Source organism: Accipiter gentilis, unplaced genomic scaffold (genome assembly GCF_929443795.1).
Source record: "Accipiter gentilis unplaced genomic scaffold, bAccGen1.1, whole genome shotgun sequence".
NCBI classification, from domain to species: Eukaryota; Metazoa; Chordata; class Aves; order Accipitriformes; family Accipitridae; genus Astur; species Astur gentilis.
Window position 1 is genome coordinate 1 of NW_026061107.1, and position 16,335 is coordinate 16,335.

Genomic DNA, 16,335 nt, shown 5'->3' on the forward strand with positions numbered 1-16,335 from the left:
CTCCCAGTGACCTCCCCCCCAGTCCTCCCAGTGCTCCCAGTGACCCCTCCCAGTGACCCTCCCAGTCCTCCCAGTGACTCCCCCACTGCTCCCAGTGCTCCCAGTGACCCCCCCTGGTGCTCCCAGTGACCTCCCAGTGACCCCCCCACTGCTCCCAGTGACCCTCCCAGTCCTCCCAGTGACCTCCCCCCAGTGCTCCCAGTGCTCCCAGTGACCCTCCCAGTCCTCCCAGTGACACCCCCACTGCTCCCAGTGCTCCCAGTGACTCCCCCCGGTGCTCCCAGTGCCCTCCCCAGTGCTCCCAGTGACCTCCCAGTACTCCCAGTGGCCCCCCCAGTGCTCCCAGTCCGCTCCCGGTACCCTCCCAGCGCTCCCCCAGTGCTCCCAGTACCTCCCCTGTACCCTCCCAGTGCTCCCAGTCCGCTCCCGGTACCCTCCCAGTGCTCCCCCAGTGCTCCCAGTACCTCCCCTGTACCCTCCCAGTGCTCCCAGTCCGCTCCCAGTGACCCCCCCCGCGCAGGGACGGGGCTGGGCAGCTGCTGCTGGTGTATACTGGTGTCCTACTGGTGCCTTACTGGTGCATATCGTTATCCTTCCGGTGAAAACTGGTGCCTGCTGGTGTCTTAACTGGTGTCTTACTGGTGTCTTACTGGTGTCTTACTGCTCCCTCCTGGTTCAAACTGGTGCCTACCGGCGTCTTGCTGTTGTCCTACTGCTCCCTACCGGTCCATACTGGTCCATACTGGTGCCCAGTTAGTGTCCCACTGGTGCTCTATTGGTGCCTACAGGCGCGTACTGGTGCCTACTGGTGTCTTACTGGTTCAAACTGGTGCATATTGGTGTTCTGCTGGTGCCATACTGGCGCCTACTGCTACCCTACTGGTGCAAACTGCTGCATACTGGTGTCCTGCTGGTGCGTGCTGGTGCCTACTGGTGTCCTGCTCCTCCGTACTGGTGCCTGCTGGCGTATACTGGTTCAAACTGGTGCCTACTGGTGTCTTACTCGTGTACTGGTGCAAACTGGCGCATACTGGTGTCCCGCCGGTGCCGTACTGGTGCCTACTGGCATCCTACTGGTGGCATACTGGCACATGCTGGCGCCATACTGGTGTCCTACTGGGTACATACTGGTGTTCTACAGTTGCCCACCGGCGTCTACTGGTGCAAACTGGCGCATACTGGTGTGCCACTGTTGCCCACGGGCGTATGCTGGTGCCATGCTCGTGCAAACTGGTGCATACTGGCACATACTGGTGTCCTACCAGCATCCTACCGGTGTCCACTGGTGTGTACTGGTGCTTACTGGTGTCTGCTGGTGCAAACTGGGGTGCGTACTGGTGCCCTGCTGTCGCCCACGGGCGCGTACTGGTGCCATAGTGGTACAAACCGGGGCGAACTGGGGCATACTGGTGTCCTACCGGTGTCCTACTGGTGCAAACTGGTGCGTACTGGCGCCTACTGGTGCGAACTGGCGCATGCTAGCGTCCTACTGGTGTCTTACCGGTGCAAACTGGTGTCCTACCAGCATCCTACTGGTGTGTACTGGCGCATACTGGCTTCTACTGGTACATACTGGTGCATACCGGTACATACTGGTGCATACTGGCGCCCTACTGTTGCCCACGGGTGCACACTGGTGCCATGCCGCCGCATACTGGCGCATACTGGTGCAAACCGGCGCATACCAGTGTCCTACTGGCGTCCTGCTATTGTCCTACTGGTCCAAACTGGTGTCTACTGGCGCGTACCGGCGCCGGCCGCTGTGCTCCCCTCCCACCGCCAGGCGGCGCCCCCCTCCCCCACCCCCCCCCCCGCCCCGGCCCTTCCAGCCGCCCATCTCGGTGGTTCCGGCCTCTGAGCCCAACGCGGAACTTCCGCCACGGTAGGGAGCGCTGACCAATGAGCGCGCGGGGGCGGGGCCGAGGCGGCGGCGGCGGCGGCGGCGGGGGGTGAGAGCGACACGTGGGGGCGGGGGTTCACCGCGGGGTCACGGGGGGGCCCTGGGGTGGGGGAGGGGCCTATGGGGGGGTCTCTGGGGGACACACACCCATGGGGGGGGCCCTGGGGTGGGGGGACCCTATTGGGGGGGGGGGCTGGGGGGGCTGGTTCCTATAGGGGGGTGTCGGGGGGGGGCCCGTTGGGGGGGTCTCTGGGGTGCGGGGGGGTCCTATGGGGGGGGTGACACCCATTGGGGGGGGTCTCTGGGGTGGGGGGGTCCTATGGGGGGGGTGACACCCATTGGGGGGGGTCTCTGGGGTGGGGGTGGGTCCTGTGGGGGGGTGACACCCATTGGGGGGGGTCTCTGGGGTGGGGGTGGGTCCTGTGGGGGGGTGACACCCATTGGGGGGGGTCTCTGGGGTGGGGGTGGGTCCTGTGGGGGGGTGACACCCATTGGGGGGGGTCTCTGGGGTGGGGGTGGGTCCTGTGGGGGGGTGACACCCATTGGGGGGGGTCTCTGGGGTGGGGGTGGGTCCTGTGGGGGGGTGACACCCATTGGGGGGGGGTCTCTGGGGTGGGGGGGGTCCTATGGGGGGGCTGACACCCATTGGGGGGGTCTCTGGGGTGGGGGGGACCCATTGGGGGGGGTCTGGGGGGGCCCTGGGGTGGGGGGACGCTATGGGGGGGGTCTTTGGGGAGGGGTCCCTATGGGGGGGTCTCTGGGGGGGTCCCATTGGGGAGGGTCCCTATGGGGGGTGTCTGTCGGGGGCCTCTGGGGTGGGGGGCACCCGTTGGGGGGGTGTCACTGAGGGGGGGTCCCCCAAACATCCCCCCCCCCCCCCCAGGGCAGGCCGATGGAGCCCCAGCAGAAGCCGCCGGAGGAGGAAGAGGAAGAGGAGGAGGAGGAGGAGGAGGAAGAGGGGGCGCCCCCCCCCGGCGAGGACCCCCCGCCCTGGGGGGTGCCCTGGGAGGGCGAGGGGGGGCCGCTGCCGGTGCTGGGGGGGGGTGGCGGCCCCCCTGCTGCTGCGGGGGGAGACCGAGCGGCTGGTGCGGGAGGTGGGGAGGGCCCGGCCCCTCCAGCGCCTCCCCCACCTCAAGCGGGTGCGGGGGGGGCCCGGGGGGGCCGCGCTGCTGCTCTGCCTCGACAGCCAGCTGGGACCCGGCCGGGGTACGGGCCACGGGGAGCGCTGGGGGCACTGGGAGGGGGGACTGGGAGAACTGGGGGGGGACTGGGAGCGCTGGGGGGGGACGGGGAGCAGTGGGAGGGGGGACTGGGAGCGCTGGGAGGGGGGACTGGGAGCGCTGGGAGGGGGACTGGGAGCACTGGGAGGGGGCTGGGAGCAGTGGGAGGGGGGACTGGGATTGCTGGGAGGGGGGACTGGGAGCGCTGGGGGGGGAGGACTGGGAGCACTGGGAGGGGGACTGGGAGCGCTGGGGGGTGGACTGGGAGCGCTGGGAGGGGGCTGGGAGCACTGGGGGGGACTGGGAGCGCTGGGGGGGGGAACTGGGAGTGCTGGGGGAGAACTGGGAGCACTGGGGGGCGGACTGGTAGCGCTGGGAGGGGGGACTGGGAGCGCTGGGAGGGGGACTGGGAGCGCTGGGGGGGGACTGGGAGCGCTGGGGGGGGACTGGGAGAGCTGGGGGGGGGACTGGAAGCGCTGGGGGGGGAACTGGGAGCACTGGGAGGGCTTGAGGGGGGAACTGGGAGCACTGGGAGGGGGACTGGGAGCACTGGGGGTGCCAGAGGTCTCAGGGACACGGGGACTGTCGGGGACACGGCCGGTGCCAGAGCCACCGCCGCCGCCACAGCTGCCACCCTGCACCCAGGAGCCGACGATGATGTCACCAACGATGTCACCGAGGCCACCACCGGCCGGGGCTCCACTTATGGGACCGCGGACACCACCGCCGCCGCCGACGTCACCGAGAGCAGCACCGGCCGCCTGACCGGGGACACCGACACCGCCGACGTCACCGAGGCCACCGCCGGCCCTGGGTCCGGTTGCGCGACCGGCGACGCCGACACCGCCGCCGCCGTCACCGAGGCCACCGCGGGCTCTGGATCCGGCCGCGCGACCGGGGACACCGACACCGGCGACGTCGCCGCCGGCCTCGGCCCCGATGCCGTGAGCGGGAACGCCGGCGTCGCCGCCGCCGCCCCGCTGCCGCCGCTGCGGGTGCTGCTGGGCCCCGGCGTGTGCCCGCGCGGGCTGGGCGCCCCTTTCCGCGTGAAGGTGCCGGGCCGGCCGCCGGCGCGAGGCGCGGAGACGGCGGCGGCGACGGCGGCGTCCCTGTGGCCGTGGGTGCGGCGCGGCGGCGCGGCGGCGGCGCCGTCGGAGTCGCCGCCGCCGTTGGACGCCGCGGAGGCGACGGCGGCGTCCGCCGCCATGCGAGCGGCGTTGGCGGCGGCGCGGCGCGGCGCGCGCCGCGGGATGGTGCCGGCGGGCGCGGCGGCGGTGGAACCGGCGACGGGCCGCGTGCTGGCGACGGCCCACGACGGCCGCCGCGGCGAGCACCCGCTGGCCCACGCCGCCATCGCCTGCCTGGCGGCCGTGGCGCGGCGCCGGCGGCGGCGCGGCGGCGAGGCCGGCGAGGCCGGGTACCTGTGCGCCGGTTGCGACGTTTACCTGACGCGGGAGCCCTGCGCGCTCTGCGCCATGGCGCTGGTGCACGCGCGGGTGCGGCGGGTGCTTTTCGGGGTGCCGGCGCCGCAGGGGGCTCTGGGCACCCGCTACGGCCTCCACGGCCGCCGGGCGCTCAACCACCGCTACCGCGTCTACGGCGGCGTCGCCGCCCGCCGCTGCGCGCGCCTGGCCCGGCTCGACCGCGCCGCCGCCGCCGCCCAATAAAGGGGCTGGGCTGCAGAACTGGCCTGCTGGGCGTACTGGGCATACTGGGGAGCACTGGGGGTACTGGGAGCGCCGCGGGCACCGCAGCTACCGGCGGCACTGGGGGTACTGGGGGCACTGGGGATACGACACTGGAGGTACTGGGAGCACTGGGGATACGATACTGGAGGTACTGGGAGCACTGGGGATACGATACTGGAGGTACTGGGGATACTGGGAGCACTGGGGATACAATACTGGAGGTACTGGGGGCACTGGGGATACGATACTGGAGGTACTGGGAGCACTGGAGGTACTGGGAGCACTGGGGATACGATACTGGAGGTACTGGGAGCACTGGGGATACAATACTGGAGGTACTGGGAGCACTGGGGATACGATACTGGAGGTACTGGGAGCACTGGGGATACGATACTGGAGGTACTGGGAGCACTGGGGATGCGATACTGGAGGTACTGGGGATACTGGGAGCACTGGGGATACAATACTGGAGGTACTGGGGGCACTGGGGATACGATACTGGAGGTACTGGGAGCACTGGAGGTACTGGGAGCACTGGGGATATGATACTGGAGGTACTGGGGAGTGCTGGAGGTACGGGCAGCACTGGGGATGCTGGGAGCACGGGGGATACTGGGAGCACTGGGGATACAATGCTGGAGGTACTGGGAGCACTGGAGGTACTGGGAGTACTGGGGATGCTGGGGATACTGGGGAGCACTGGAGGTACGGGCAGCACTGGGGATACGATACTGGAGGTACTGGGAGCACTGGAGGTATTGGGAGCACTGGGGATACAATACTGGAGGTACTGGGAGCACTGGGGATACGATACTGGAGGTACTGGGAGCACTGGAGGTACTGGGAGCACTGGAGGTATTGGGAGCACTGGGGATACAATACTGGAGGTACTGGGAGCACTGGGGATACGATACTGGATGTACTGGGAGCACTGGGGATACAATACTGGAGGTACTGGGAGCACTGGAGGTACTGGGAGTACTGGGGATGCTGGGGATACTGGGGAGCACTGGAGGTACGGGCAGCACTGGGGATACGATACTGGAGGTACTGGGAGCACTGGAGGTATTGGGAGCACTGGGGATACAATACTGGAGGTACTGGGAGCACTGGGGATACAATACTGGAGGTACTGGGAGCACTGGGGATACGATACTGGAGGTACTGGGAGCACTGGAGGTACTGGGAGCACTGGAGGTATTGGGAGCACTGGGGATACAATACTGGAGGTACTGGGAGCACTGGGGATATGATACTGGATGTACTGGGAGCACTGGGGATACAATACTGGAGGTACTGGGAGCACTGGAGGTACTGGGAGCACTGGGGATACGATACTGGAGGTACTGGGAGCACTGGGGATGCAATACTGGAGGTACTGGGAGCACTGGAGGTACTGGGAGCACTGGTGCCAGTGGGGACACTGGGGGCACTGGAGTGCTGGTGGCCGTGGAGGTGCGGGGGGCGCTGGGAGCACTGGGAGCACTGGGAGCACTGGGAGCACTGGGACGGAGCAGTTGGGGGGGGAAGGGACCACCCCAAATCCCCCAGTAGGACCCCAAGGCGAGACACCCAAAAGGGGCGGAGCTTTATTTTTTTGGGGGGGGGTCCCCCAGACATGAGGGTGCCCCCCAGCCCTGGGGGCCCCTCAGGGCGCCCCCCCGGGGGGGTGGGTGCCCCCCAGTCTGGCCATGGCGGCCCCCCCGAAGGTGACGGGGCGCCAGCCCTCGGCCCGGGCCAGGTCGGTGACCCCCGGGGGGGGCGGCAGGGGGGGGGTCCAGGGTCCCGGCGCCTCCACCCGCAGCTGGGAGCCCCCCCCGGCCACGGCCACCTGCGGCACCCAAACCCCGGCGTCAGTTTGGGGGGGGGGCACCCAAAGCCCTGGGTGCCTTTTGGGGGGGCACCCGCAGCCCTTGGGGTCGGGGGGGGCACCTGGACCCCTGGGTGGCTTTTGGGGGGGGGCACCCAAAGCCCTGGGTCCCTTTTGGGGGGGGGCACCCAAACCCCAGGATCATGGGGGGGGCACCCAAACCCCTGGGTAGCTTTTGGGGGGGGGCACCCAAAGCCCTGGGTCCCTTTTGGTGGGGGGGCACCCAAACCCCAGGGTCACTTGGGGTCATGGGGGGGGCACCCAAACCCCTGGGTAGCTTTTGGGGGGGGGGGCACCCTGATGCCTGGGTCCCTTGGGGAAGGGGGGACACCCTGCTTCCCCTGGACACCTGGGGGGGTCAGTGGGTGCTGGGGGGGTCAGTGGGTGCTGGGGGGGGGGGGGCACCCCTGTCCCCCTTACCTGTGCCACCTTCCGCAGCAGCAGCTCCTCAATGCCTTGTCCTGGGGGGGGACGACACACAGACAGACACCTGAGTCCCCCAAAATGGGGGGGGGGACACACACGGCTGGGTCCCCAGGGGGGTGGGGGGGGGTGGGGGTCCCACCTCGCAGCGGGGGGGGCACCCAGAGCTCCCCCAGGCGCAGGTCGGGGCCGCGCCAGGTGCTGAAGCCCCAGGAGGCCACGGCGAAGCCCCCCAGGGCCTCCCCTGCGGGAGATTGGGGGGGGGGGACATGGGACCCCGAGGGCCCCCCCGAGACCCCCAAGGTCCCTCTTGTGTCCCTCCACCCCCCTCTGCCCCCCCCCGGACCCCCCAGGTCCCTCTTGTCCCCCTCCACCCCCCTCTGCCCCCCCCCCCCCGGACCCCCCAGGTCCCTCTTGTCCCCCCCCACACCCCCTTGTGCCCCCCCAAGACCCCCCAGCTCCATTTTGTCCCCCCCTGGACACCCCCAGGTCCCTTTTGTCCCCCCCAGACCCCCCTCCACCCCCCTGCCCCCCCCAAGACCCCCCAGCTCCATTTTGTCCCTCCCAGACCCCTCCTCCAGCTCCCCCAGACCCCCCCGGGTCCCTCTCGTCCCCCCCTGGACCCACAATGTCCCCCCCACCCCCCAATTCCCCCCCCCCCTCCTGCCTCCCTCCCCCTTTGCTCCTGCCTGGGGGGTCAGGGGTCACAGAGGGGTCAGGGGTCACTACCGGGGGGGGGCCACTCACCGGGAGGGGGACCCACAGCCACCAGTACGACGGGGGGCGGCTGCCCCTCCAGGAGCTCCCGGCACAGGGCTGGGTCACCCAGGGGTCATGGGGTCACCCAAGGGTCATGGGGTCACCCAGGGGTCACCAGGGTCGGGGGTCAGAGGGGACATGACACCTCCGTGAGGTCACGGGGGGAGTTGGCGGGGATCAGGGGGTCCCTGAGGGGTCACCGTGGGTTCATGGGTCAGGGGGTCGGCGGGGGTCAGGGGGTCCCTGAGGGGTCACGGTGGGTTCATGTGTCAGGGGGTTGGCGGGGGTCAGGGGGTCCCTGAGGGGTCACGGTGGGTTCATGGGTCAGGGGGTCGGCGGGGGTCAGGGGGTCCCTGAGGGGTCACGGTGGGTTCATGGGTCAGGGGGTCGGCGGGGGTCAGGGGGTCCCTGAGGGGTCACGGTGGGTTCATGGGTCAGGGGGTCGGCGGGGGTCAGGGGGTCCCTGAGGGGTCACCGTGGGTTCATGGGAGGGTCACAGAGGGGTCACACGACCACCCCAAAGCCAGCTCAGGTGATCACAGGGGTCACAGGAGATATGGCCACCCAGGGGTCAGGGGTCGCGACCCTTGCGAGGGGGGGGGGACGGCCCATCCCTCACCCTCCTCCGACGGCAGCTCCCGCTCCGGCTCCGGCCCCGGCTCCAGCGTCACCCACTCCTGGGGGCAAAGGTCACCCTGGGTGCCCCCCCCGAACCCTGGGTGCCCCCCCCCGAACCCTGGGTGCCCCCCGGCGCCCCCGTACCCGGACCAGGTCCCGCAGGCGGGCGCAGTGGCGCGGGGTGCAGGCCCGCACCCCCCAGGCCATGGCTGAGGGGCCCCGGACTGACCCCCCCACCCACCCCCCGCCTCCAATTCCCAGCAGGCACCGCGGCTGGCTCCTCCCAGGGGGCGGGGCTGCGGCGGGGGGAGGAGCCAGGCGGTGGCGGCTGCCGAGGGCTCAGCCCCAGCGAGCAGCGCGCGCCGGTACGGACCAGTACGGACCAGTACGGGCCAGTACGGGCCAGTACGGGGCAGTGCGGGGCAGTACGGGGCAGTACGGACCAGTGTGGACCAGTACAGGGCAGTGCGGGCCAGTACGGACCAGTACGGACCAGTACAGGCCAGTACGGACCAGTACGGGCCAGTACAGGGCAGTACGGGCCAGTGCGGGCCAGTACGGGGCAGTGCGGGGCAGTGCGGGACAGTACGGACCAGTACGGGGCAGTACGGGGCAGTACGGACCAGTGTGGACCAGTACGGGGCAGTATGGGCCAGTACGGACCAGTGTGGACCAGTACAGGGCAGTGTGGGCCAGTACGGACCAGTACGGACCAGTACAGGCCAGTACGGACCAGTACAGGGCAGTACGGGCCAGTGCGGGCCAGTACGGGGCAGTGCGGGGCAGTGCGGGCCAGTACGGGCCAGTACGGGGCAGTGCGAGCCAGTGTGGACCAGTACGGGGCAGTACGGACCAGTACGGGCCAGTACGGGGCAGTACGGGGCAGTACGGACCAGTGTGGACCAGTACAGGGCAGTGCGAGCCAGTACGGACCAGTACGGGGCAGTACGGACCAGTACGGGCCAGTACGGGGCAGTACAGGGCAGTACGGGCCAGTGCGGGCCAGTACGGGGCAGTGCGGGGCAGTGCGGGCCAGTACGGGCCAGTACGGGGCAGTGCGAGCCAGTGCGGGCCAGTACGGGGCAGTACGGGCCAGTGCACACCAGTATAGACCAGTACGGGGCAGTGCAGACTGGCACGGACCAATACAGAACAGTACAGAGCTGTGCAGGCCAGTACAGACCAGCATGAGGCAGTGCAGACCAGTATAGACCAGTATGGGGCAGTGCACACCAGTATAGACCAGTACAGGGCAGTGCAGACCAGTATAGACCAATACAAGAAGGTACAGAACAGTGCAGACCAGTTTAGAAGAGCGCAGACCAGTACAGACCAGTATAGACCAATAAAGATCAGCACAGACCAGTACAGACCAACAGCACAGACCAGTACAGACTGGTACAAAACAGTACAGACCAATACAGACCAGTATGAACCAGTACAGACCAGTACACGCCGCTCTCCACCGTGCCCCTCGTCTCCCTCCCTCCGGCGGTAGGAGGGGGCGTGGCCAGCGGCGGAGGGGCGGAGCCAGCGAATGGGGCGTGGTGGAGGGGGCGGGGTCAGGGGCGGGGCGACGGAGGGGGCGGAGCGTCAGCGGTTGCCGCGGCAACGTGAGGCCTAGCGCGGGGCGCGGAGCCTGAGGGGGGGTCTGGGCTGGGGGAGGGGCGGGAGGGGGGTCGTGGGGGTGTCCCGGGGGGGGGGGAGGGGTGTGTTGCGTGTTGGGGGGGCGCTGGGGGGGGAGGGGGAGGCCGCGGCCCCCCCTCATCCCCCGTTCCCCCCCCAGTCCCGATGCCCCCCCGGGGGTCGCTGGTGCCGGCCCGGTTCCTGGTCCTGACGGCGCATCTGGTGCTGCTGCTGCAGCTGGGCTGGGGGCGGGTGAGCGGGGGCACGGGCACGGCCCCACGCGTGTCCACGCGCCTCCGCGCGCTTCCACGCACGGCCCCACACCTCCCCTCGTGTCCCCACGGGTCCACGCGCCTCCACTCGTGTCCCCACACCTCCCCTCGTGTCCCCACGGGTCCACGCGCCTCCACTCGTGTCCACACACCTCCCCTCGTGTCCCCACACGTGTCCACGCGCCTCCACTCGTGTCCCCACGGGTCCACACACCTCCACTCGTGTCCCCACACGTGTCCACGTGCCTCCCCACGTGTCCCCACACCTCCCCTCGTGTCCCCACGTGTGTCCCCACACCTCCCCCCGTGTCCCCACGGGTCCACGCGCCTCCACTCGTGTCCCCACACGTGTCCACACACCTCCCCTCGAGTCCACACACCTCCACTCGTGTCCCCACACGTGTCCACGCGCCTCCACTCGTGTCCCCACGGGTCCACACACCTCCCCTTGTGTCCCCACACGTGTCCACACATCTCCACTCGTGTCCCCACGGGTCCACACACCTCCACGCGTGTCCCCACACGTGTCCACGCACCTCCCCAACATGGCCCCACACCTCCACTCATGTCCCCACACCTCCCCACGTGTCCCCACACGTCCCCTCGTGTCCCCACACCCGGCCACGGCACCCACGGGCCACCCCCGCCGTGGTCCCCATGGGGTGGGGGGCTGGGGGAGGGCCGTGGGGGGAAGGGCGGGGCGTGGACATCCCCCCCCCCCCCCCAAACCAGACGTGTCCCCCCCCAGGACCCCCACGTCCGCGCCTCGCTGCCCCTCGAGTTCTCGGCGGAGGAATACGCCCACGCCGACCGGTTGTGAGTCCTGGGGGGGGGGGCACGCACCCACAGGGGGACCCCCCCACGCCCAGGGTGTCCCCCTGACCCCCCCCAAACCCCCTGACCCCCCCCCCCCCAAATCCCCCTGCTCCCGCCCTTCTCCCCACACCCCCCCATCCCTGTGTCCCCCTGACCCCATCTCTGTGCCCCCCCCAGGTTGGGGGGGGCTGTTGGGGGGCTTTGGGGGGGTCTCCCCCCCCTCACCCCCCCGTGTCCCCCCATTTCAGGTTGGGGGGGGCCCTGGGGGGGGGGGCCCTGGGGCTTTTGGGGGTCGAGTTCGTCGGCTTCTTTTCGGGGGTCTCCATGTTCCACCCCGGGCAGAGCCTGCTTTGTATCCTGAGGGGGGGGGCACCCCAGAACTTGGGGGGGCACCCCAGAACTGGAGGGGAACCCCAAAATTGTGGAGGGTGGAGGAGGAGGCTGGAAAATGGGGGAGGGCCCCAAAAGAGGGGAGGAGACCCCAAAATGGAGGGACAGCAACACCGGGGGGAACCTCAAAATGGCGGGGGGGGGGGCAAAGCAGGGGGAGACCCTAAAATGGCGGGGAGCCTAAAATGGGGGGGGGGGGATGCCAAGACGGGGGGGATGCCAAAAGAAGGTGGGGGGAGACCCCAATGGGGGGGGACACAGGCCAAAATGGGGGAGGGTGAAATGGGGGGGACCCCAAAACGAGGAGGGGGGGGTGCAGCCAAGGGGGTTCCTCCCCCCTTCCAAGGGCCTTGCCGTGCTCCGGGGGGGGTTTGGAGGGGGGAGGTTTGGGGGGTCCCCCCCTAATCCCAGTCTGGGGGTGTGTGGGGGGGTGTCTGCGTGTGTGTCCCCCCCCATTTTTGGGGTTATTTCCCCTGACGTGGGCAGCGCTGGCGGCCCACGGGGGGGCCGCCCTGGCCTTGGCCTGGGCCTTGCTGGAGGGTTGGGACAGCGGCTGCTTCTGGCTCCTCTTCGGCCTCTGCAGGTGGGTCGGGGGCTTTTTTTTTTTTGGGGGGGGGGTCCCCCTCTCCTTTGCACCCCACTGACACCCCCGTTGTGTCCCCCGCACCCCGCAGCGTCCCCCCCCGCCGTCACCGAGGTGCTGCTGATGGTCTCCATGCTGGGCTGCAGGAGGAGAGCGATCTGACCCCCAGCCGGGGGGAGGGTGGGGGTGGGTGGGTGTTGGGGACCCCCCCCAACCCCCCCGGGGGTCCCCAAGATCCCCTGACCCCCCCATTTGCCCCCCAACCCCGCTTTTACCGCCGCGGGACCGAGAAAATAAAGATTTGAACGCGAAAAAGCTTCGGCGCGCCAAAACCTTGGCGCGGGAAAGGGAACCTGGCCACGCCCACATGCAAATGAGGGCCGCGGGGCAGGCTGGGAGGGCGAGAAGGGTGGGGAAGGGCGGGTGGGCGCGGGGTGGCGGGGGAGTCTGCGGTAGGGGAGGGGGGAGATGGTGGGGAGGGGGGAGGGGATTACGGGGGGGGAGTTTGGGGGGGTCGCTCTGCGGTGGGGGGATGTGGCGTGGGACCCCCCTTCGTGACGTGAAGCGAATCAACTTATATCGTCAGTGCGGTATATCCTGACCTGCCCCGCCTTGCGGGCAGCGCGTGATGAGCTGGCCGTGATGACGCGTGATTACATCACGGGGGGCTGCGGGAACTGCAACACCCGCAGCTCCCGGGACTCTGACTGCGCCTGCGCGGGGCAGGGCGGGATAGCCGCGGGGGGTGGGTGGGTTGAGTCAGGCGTGAGGCCATGCCCCCGAGGAAGGGAGCACTGTGGTTGGGATTTTGAGGCTACGCCCCTTGCGGAGGGGGTCACGTGGCTGCAGCGCGTGAGGCGGTCCCCCGCCCCCGTGAGTGTGCAAGGGCGCTTGTGCAACGGCGCTGCGCACCGCCCTCATGGTGCGTGTGCAACAGGGGCTCTGCAACCCCGTGAGTGTGCGAGAGCGTGCCACGGGGCTCTGCACCCCCCGTGAGTGTGCAAGAGAGCTCTACACCCCCCTGGTGAGCGGGCAACAGGGCTCTGTACCCTCCCCGTAAGTGTGCAAGAGTGTGCAAGGGTGAGCGTGCAACAGGGCCCTGCCTCTTCCCCCCCCCCCCCCCGTGCGTGCAACGGCGCGTCCGCAACAGGGCCCCGCGTGCCAGGCCGTCTGCGGAGCGTGCAAGCCCCGCCCACCACCGTAGCGGGCCCTGATTGGCCGCCCCCGCCCCCTCGGCTCCGCCCCTGTTGCCGGGCTGAGCTCCGGCTTCTCGCTAAAATGGCCGCCCCCTCCCACGTGACCACGCCGCGTCTCTCTCTCTCTCCCCCCCTCCCTCCCCCCCTCTCCCCGCATGCGCTCTAACCACCAACAGCGCCCGCGCGGCCGGCAGCCAATCACCGCCGAGCTCCCGCCTTTCCTCAGGCGGGCGGCGAAAGCGACCAATGAAAAACAGGGCAAGCGCGGAGGGGAGGGGGGCGGGAAGCATAAGGGGAGGGGCGGGGCGGAACCCTCCCCTCCTTTAGCGGAAAACCAATAGGAGGGCGGCGCGCGGTGGGCGCCAGCCAATCGGAGAGCGAGGGGGCAGATTTGAAGCCCGGCGGCGGCGCGGGGCGGGGCAGAACGCGGCGGCGCAGGCGGCGGGTGAGACCGTGCGGGGCCGGGGGGGATTTTGGGGGGATTTGGGGGGATTTTGGGTGCTGGGGGGACCCTGGTGGCCCTGGTGACGCTGTAACCCCCCCCCTCTCCCCTCAGGATGTCGCAGAAGGAGAACATGAACCCCAGCTTGGCCAAGGTAACACCACCACCCCCCCCGCTTCGGGGTGTTCCCTTGAGGGGGGTTTTGGGGTGCCCCCCCACTTTGAGGGGTTGTAGGGGTTGTTTGGGGTCCCCCCACCCCTAAGAGGTGGTCTTGGGGTGCCCCCCCACTTTGAGGGGGTGTGGGGAGTATTTGGGGTCCCCCCACCCCTAAGAGGTGGCCTTGGGGTGACACGCCCCCCCCCTTTTTGTGCCGGCAGTGTGGGGTGCTGCCCCCCCCCGCCCCCCAACGGGTGCCCCGTAAGGACCCCCCCGCTTCGGATCCCCCCCAGCTTTCGAGAGCCCCCGGCAAGGCCGGGGCCCTGCCAGGTACGGGGAGGGATGGGGGGGGGGGGGGTCCCTGGGATCCCCCATGGGTGTTTTGGGGGGGGGGGTGTCCCCCACTACTGACACCCCCCCCAATTTCTCTCCCTCTCCTCAGGAGCCGGGCGGGTGCCCCTGGAGCCCAGCGCCCTGCCGGCGCCTCCTCCACCCCAGTGAGTGTCGGGGGGGGCACTGGGGGGGGGCCAAGGATGCTGGGGGGCACTGGGGGGGGTTGGGATCCTTTTGGTGATGATGGGTGGCGCTGGGGGGGGGTCTTGGGGACCCTGGGTGGCGCTGGGGGGGTCCTGGGACCCTGTGGGTGATGGTGGGTGGCACTGGGAGGGAGTCTGGGGGTCCCTGAGTCACAGTGGGGGGGTCCTGGAACCCTGTGGGTGATACTGGGGGGGTCCTGGCACCCTGTGGGTGATACTGGGTGACACTGGGAGGAGTCTTGGGGGTCCTGGGACACTGGGTGATCCTGGGTGACACTGGGGGGGGATCCTGGGTGACACTGGGGGGGGATCCTGGGTGACACTGGGGGGGGATCCTGGGTGATACTGGGGGGGGTCCTGGCACCCTGTGGGCGATGGTGGGTGATACCGGGGGGAGTCCCGGCACCCTGTGGGTGATACCGGGGGGGGCCCCGGCACTCTGTGGATGATGGTGGGTGATACTGTGGGGGCCCCGGCACCCTGTGGGTGATGGTGGGTGATACTGGGGGGGGCTCCTGGCACCCTGTGGGTGATGGTGGGTGATACTGGGGGGGGGTCCCCGGCACCCTGTGGGTGATACTGGGGGGGGCTCCTGGCACCCTGTGGGTGATGGTGGGTGATACTGGGGGGGGGGTCCTCGGCACCCTGTGGGTGATACTGGGGGGGGGTCCTGGCACCCTGTGGGTGATACTGGGGGGGTCCCAGCACCCTGTGGGCGATGCTGGGCGCTGTGGGTCCGTCCTGTGCCCCCCGACCCTTGATCCCAGGTGTGTCCCCCCCCCCCCCCCCCCCCCCCCCCCAACCCCGGGCCACGGGTCCCCCTCACCGCCGTGTCCGTCTATTCCCCCCCCCACCCCGCAGACGGACATTCTCCCTGGAGGACTTTGAGGTGGGGCGTCCGCTGGGAAAGGGGAAATTCGGGAACGTGTACCTGGCACGGGAGCGCAGCTCCGGCTTCCTGGTGGCCCTGAAGGTTCTCTTCAAGTCCCAGGTGGAGAAGGAAGGGGTGGAACACCAGCTCCGCAGGGAGATCGAGATCCAGGCCCACCTCCGGTCAGGGCGGGGGGCACGGGGCGGGGGGGTCCTGGGGACACTGGGTGGCAGCGGGGTGATGGGGGGCTCCTGGGGGGATGAGGGGGGACCCTCTGGGTGGCGTGGGGGGGGGGGAGCCTGGGGACCCTGGGAATGGTGGGTGGCACTGGTGGGGTGACAGCGGGGGGGTCCTGGGGGTCCCCTGGCTGTTGGGGAAGGGGGGGGGGGGGGTGTCTCGTGTCCCTATGGGTGGCACTGGGGTGCTGGGGGGACACGACGCGTGACCCAGAGCACCCCTTAGGCGACAACAGGGGGGTACCAGCCACCCCCCAGGTGTCAACAGGCGGCAGTGGGGGGGTCACAGGGGCCTCACTGTGTGTGTCCCCCCCTTTCATCCCCCCCCCCCCCCAGGCACCCCAACGTCCTGCGCCTCTACAACTACTTCCACGACCGGCGCCGGGTGTTCCTCATCCTGGAGTACGCGCCGCGGGGGGAGCTCTACAAGGAGCTGCAGCGCTGCCGCCGCCTCGACGCCCCCCGAACTGCCACGGTCAGGGCACCCCAAAATCCGGCACCCCTTTTTTTTTTTGGGGGGGGCACCCCAGAACTGCCCTGCACGTCAGGGAGACCCCCAGGTAATGGGGAGGGGGCTGGGAGTGAACCTGGATCTGGAGGTTGCCCCCCCCACCCAGGTCTTGGGGGTGTCTCAAAAATGGGGTGCCCCCCCCAACAGTGGGGTTAATCCCAGAGCAGCCTTGGATATTGGGGTACCCCCCCAAACCATGGGGGTTTGCCCCCCCCCCAAACT

General features: G+C 69.5%; 3 protein-coding genes, 1 long non-coding RNA gene and 1 other non-coding gene across 6 annotated transcripts; 4 read left to right on the plus strand and 1 right to left on the minus strand.

The window, feature by feature from the left end:
* Positions 1 to 67: 67 nt before the first annotated feature.
* LOC126037454 (uncharacterized) lies at positions 68 to 627 on the plus strand. Its single transcript, XR_007505700.1, has 2 exons — positions 68 to 116; positions 171 to 627. It is a non-coding gene; the product is annotated as an uncharacterized LOC126037454 (long non-coding RNA).
* A 1,989-nt stretch (positions 628 to 2,616) lies between these two features.
* ADAT3 (adenosine deaminase tRNA specific 3) lies at positions 2,617 to 4,823 on the plus strand. The gene is made up of 2 exons (XM_049797767.1): positions 2,617 to 3,106; positions 3,766 to 4,823. The coding sequence occupies exons 1-2, from the start codon at positions 2,617 to 2,619 to the stop codon at positions 4,785 to 4,787; spliced, it is 1,512 nt and encodes a 503-aa protein (XP_049653724.1). The 3' UTR covers positions 4,788 to 4,823.
* Positions 4,824 to 6,365: 1,542 nt separating this feature from the next.
* On the minus strand, positions 6,366 to 8,705 carry LOC126037455 (thialysine N-epsilon-acetyltransferase-like). 2 transcript variants are annotated; one of them, XM_049797768.1, is made up of 6 exons: positions 8,623 to 8,705; positions 8,480 to 8,537; positions 7,849 to 7,917; positions 7,244 to 7,345; positions 7,099 to 7,139; positions 6,366 to 6,639 (listed from the first exon to the last, which is right to left on the minus strand). In XM_049797768.1, exons 1-6 carry the CDS (start codon positions 8,683 to 8,685, stop codon positions 6,457 to 6,459), a joined length of 516 nt encoding a protein of 171 aa, XP_049653725.1. In that variant the 5' UTR covers positions 8,686 to 8,705; the 3' UTR covers positions 6,366 to 6,456. The 2 variants fall into 2 exon arrangements, with proteins under 2 accessions (XP_049653725.1, XP_049653727.1); XM_049797770.1 differs by lacking the exon at positions 7,849 to 7,917.
* Positions 8,706 to 12,744: 4,039 nt separating this feature from the next.
* LOC126037457 (U8 small nucleolar RNA) lies at positions 12,745 to 12,873 on the plus strand. The gene has a single exon (XR_007505701.1). It is a non-coding gene; the product is annotated as a U8 small nucleolar RNA (small nucleolar RNA).
* Positions 12,874 to 13,792: 919 nt separating this feature from the next.
* LOC126037456 (aurora kinase B-like) lies at positions 13,793 to 16,162 on the plus strand (the record flags this gene model as incomplete). Its single annotated transcript, XM_049797771.1, has 6 exons — positions 13,793 to 13,806; positions 13,918 to 13,957; positions 14,181 to 14,289; positions 14,402 to 14,456; positions 15,357 to 15,548; positions 15,939 to 16,162. Coding segments are annotated over exons 2-6 (619 nt in total), but the record flags the coding sequence as incomplete, so codon positions are not given.
* Positions 16,163 to 16,335: the final 173 nt, after the last annotated feature.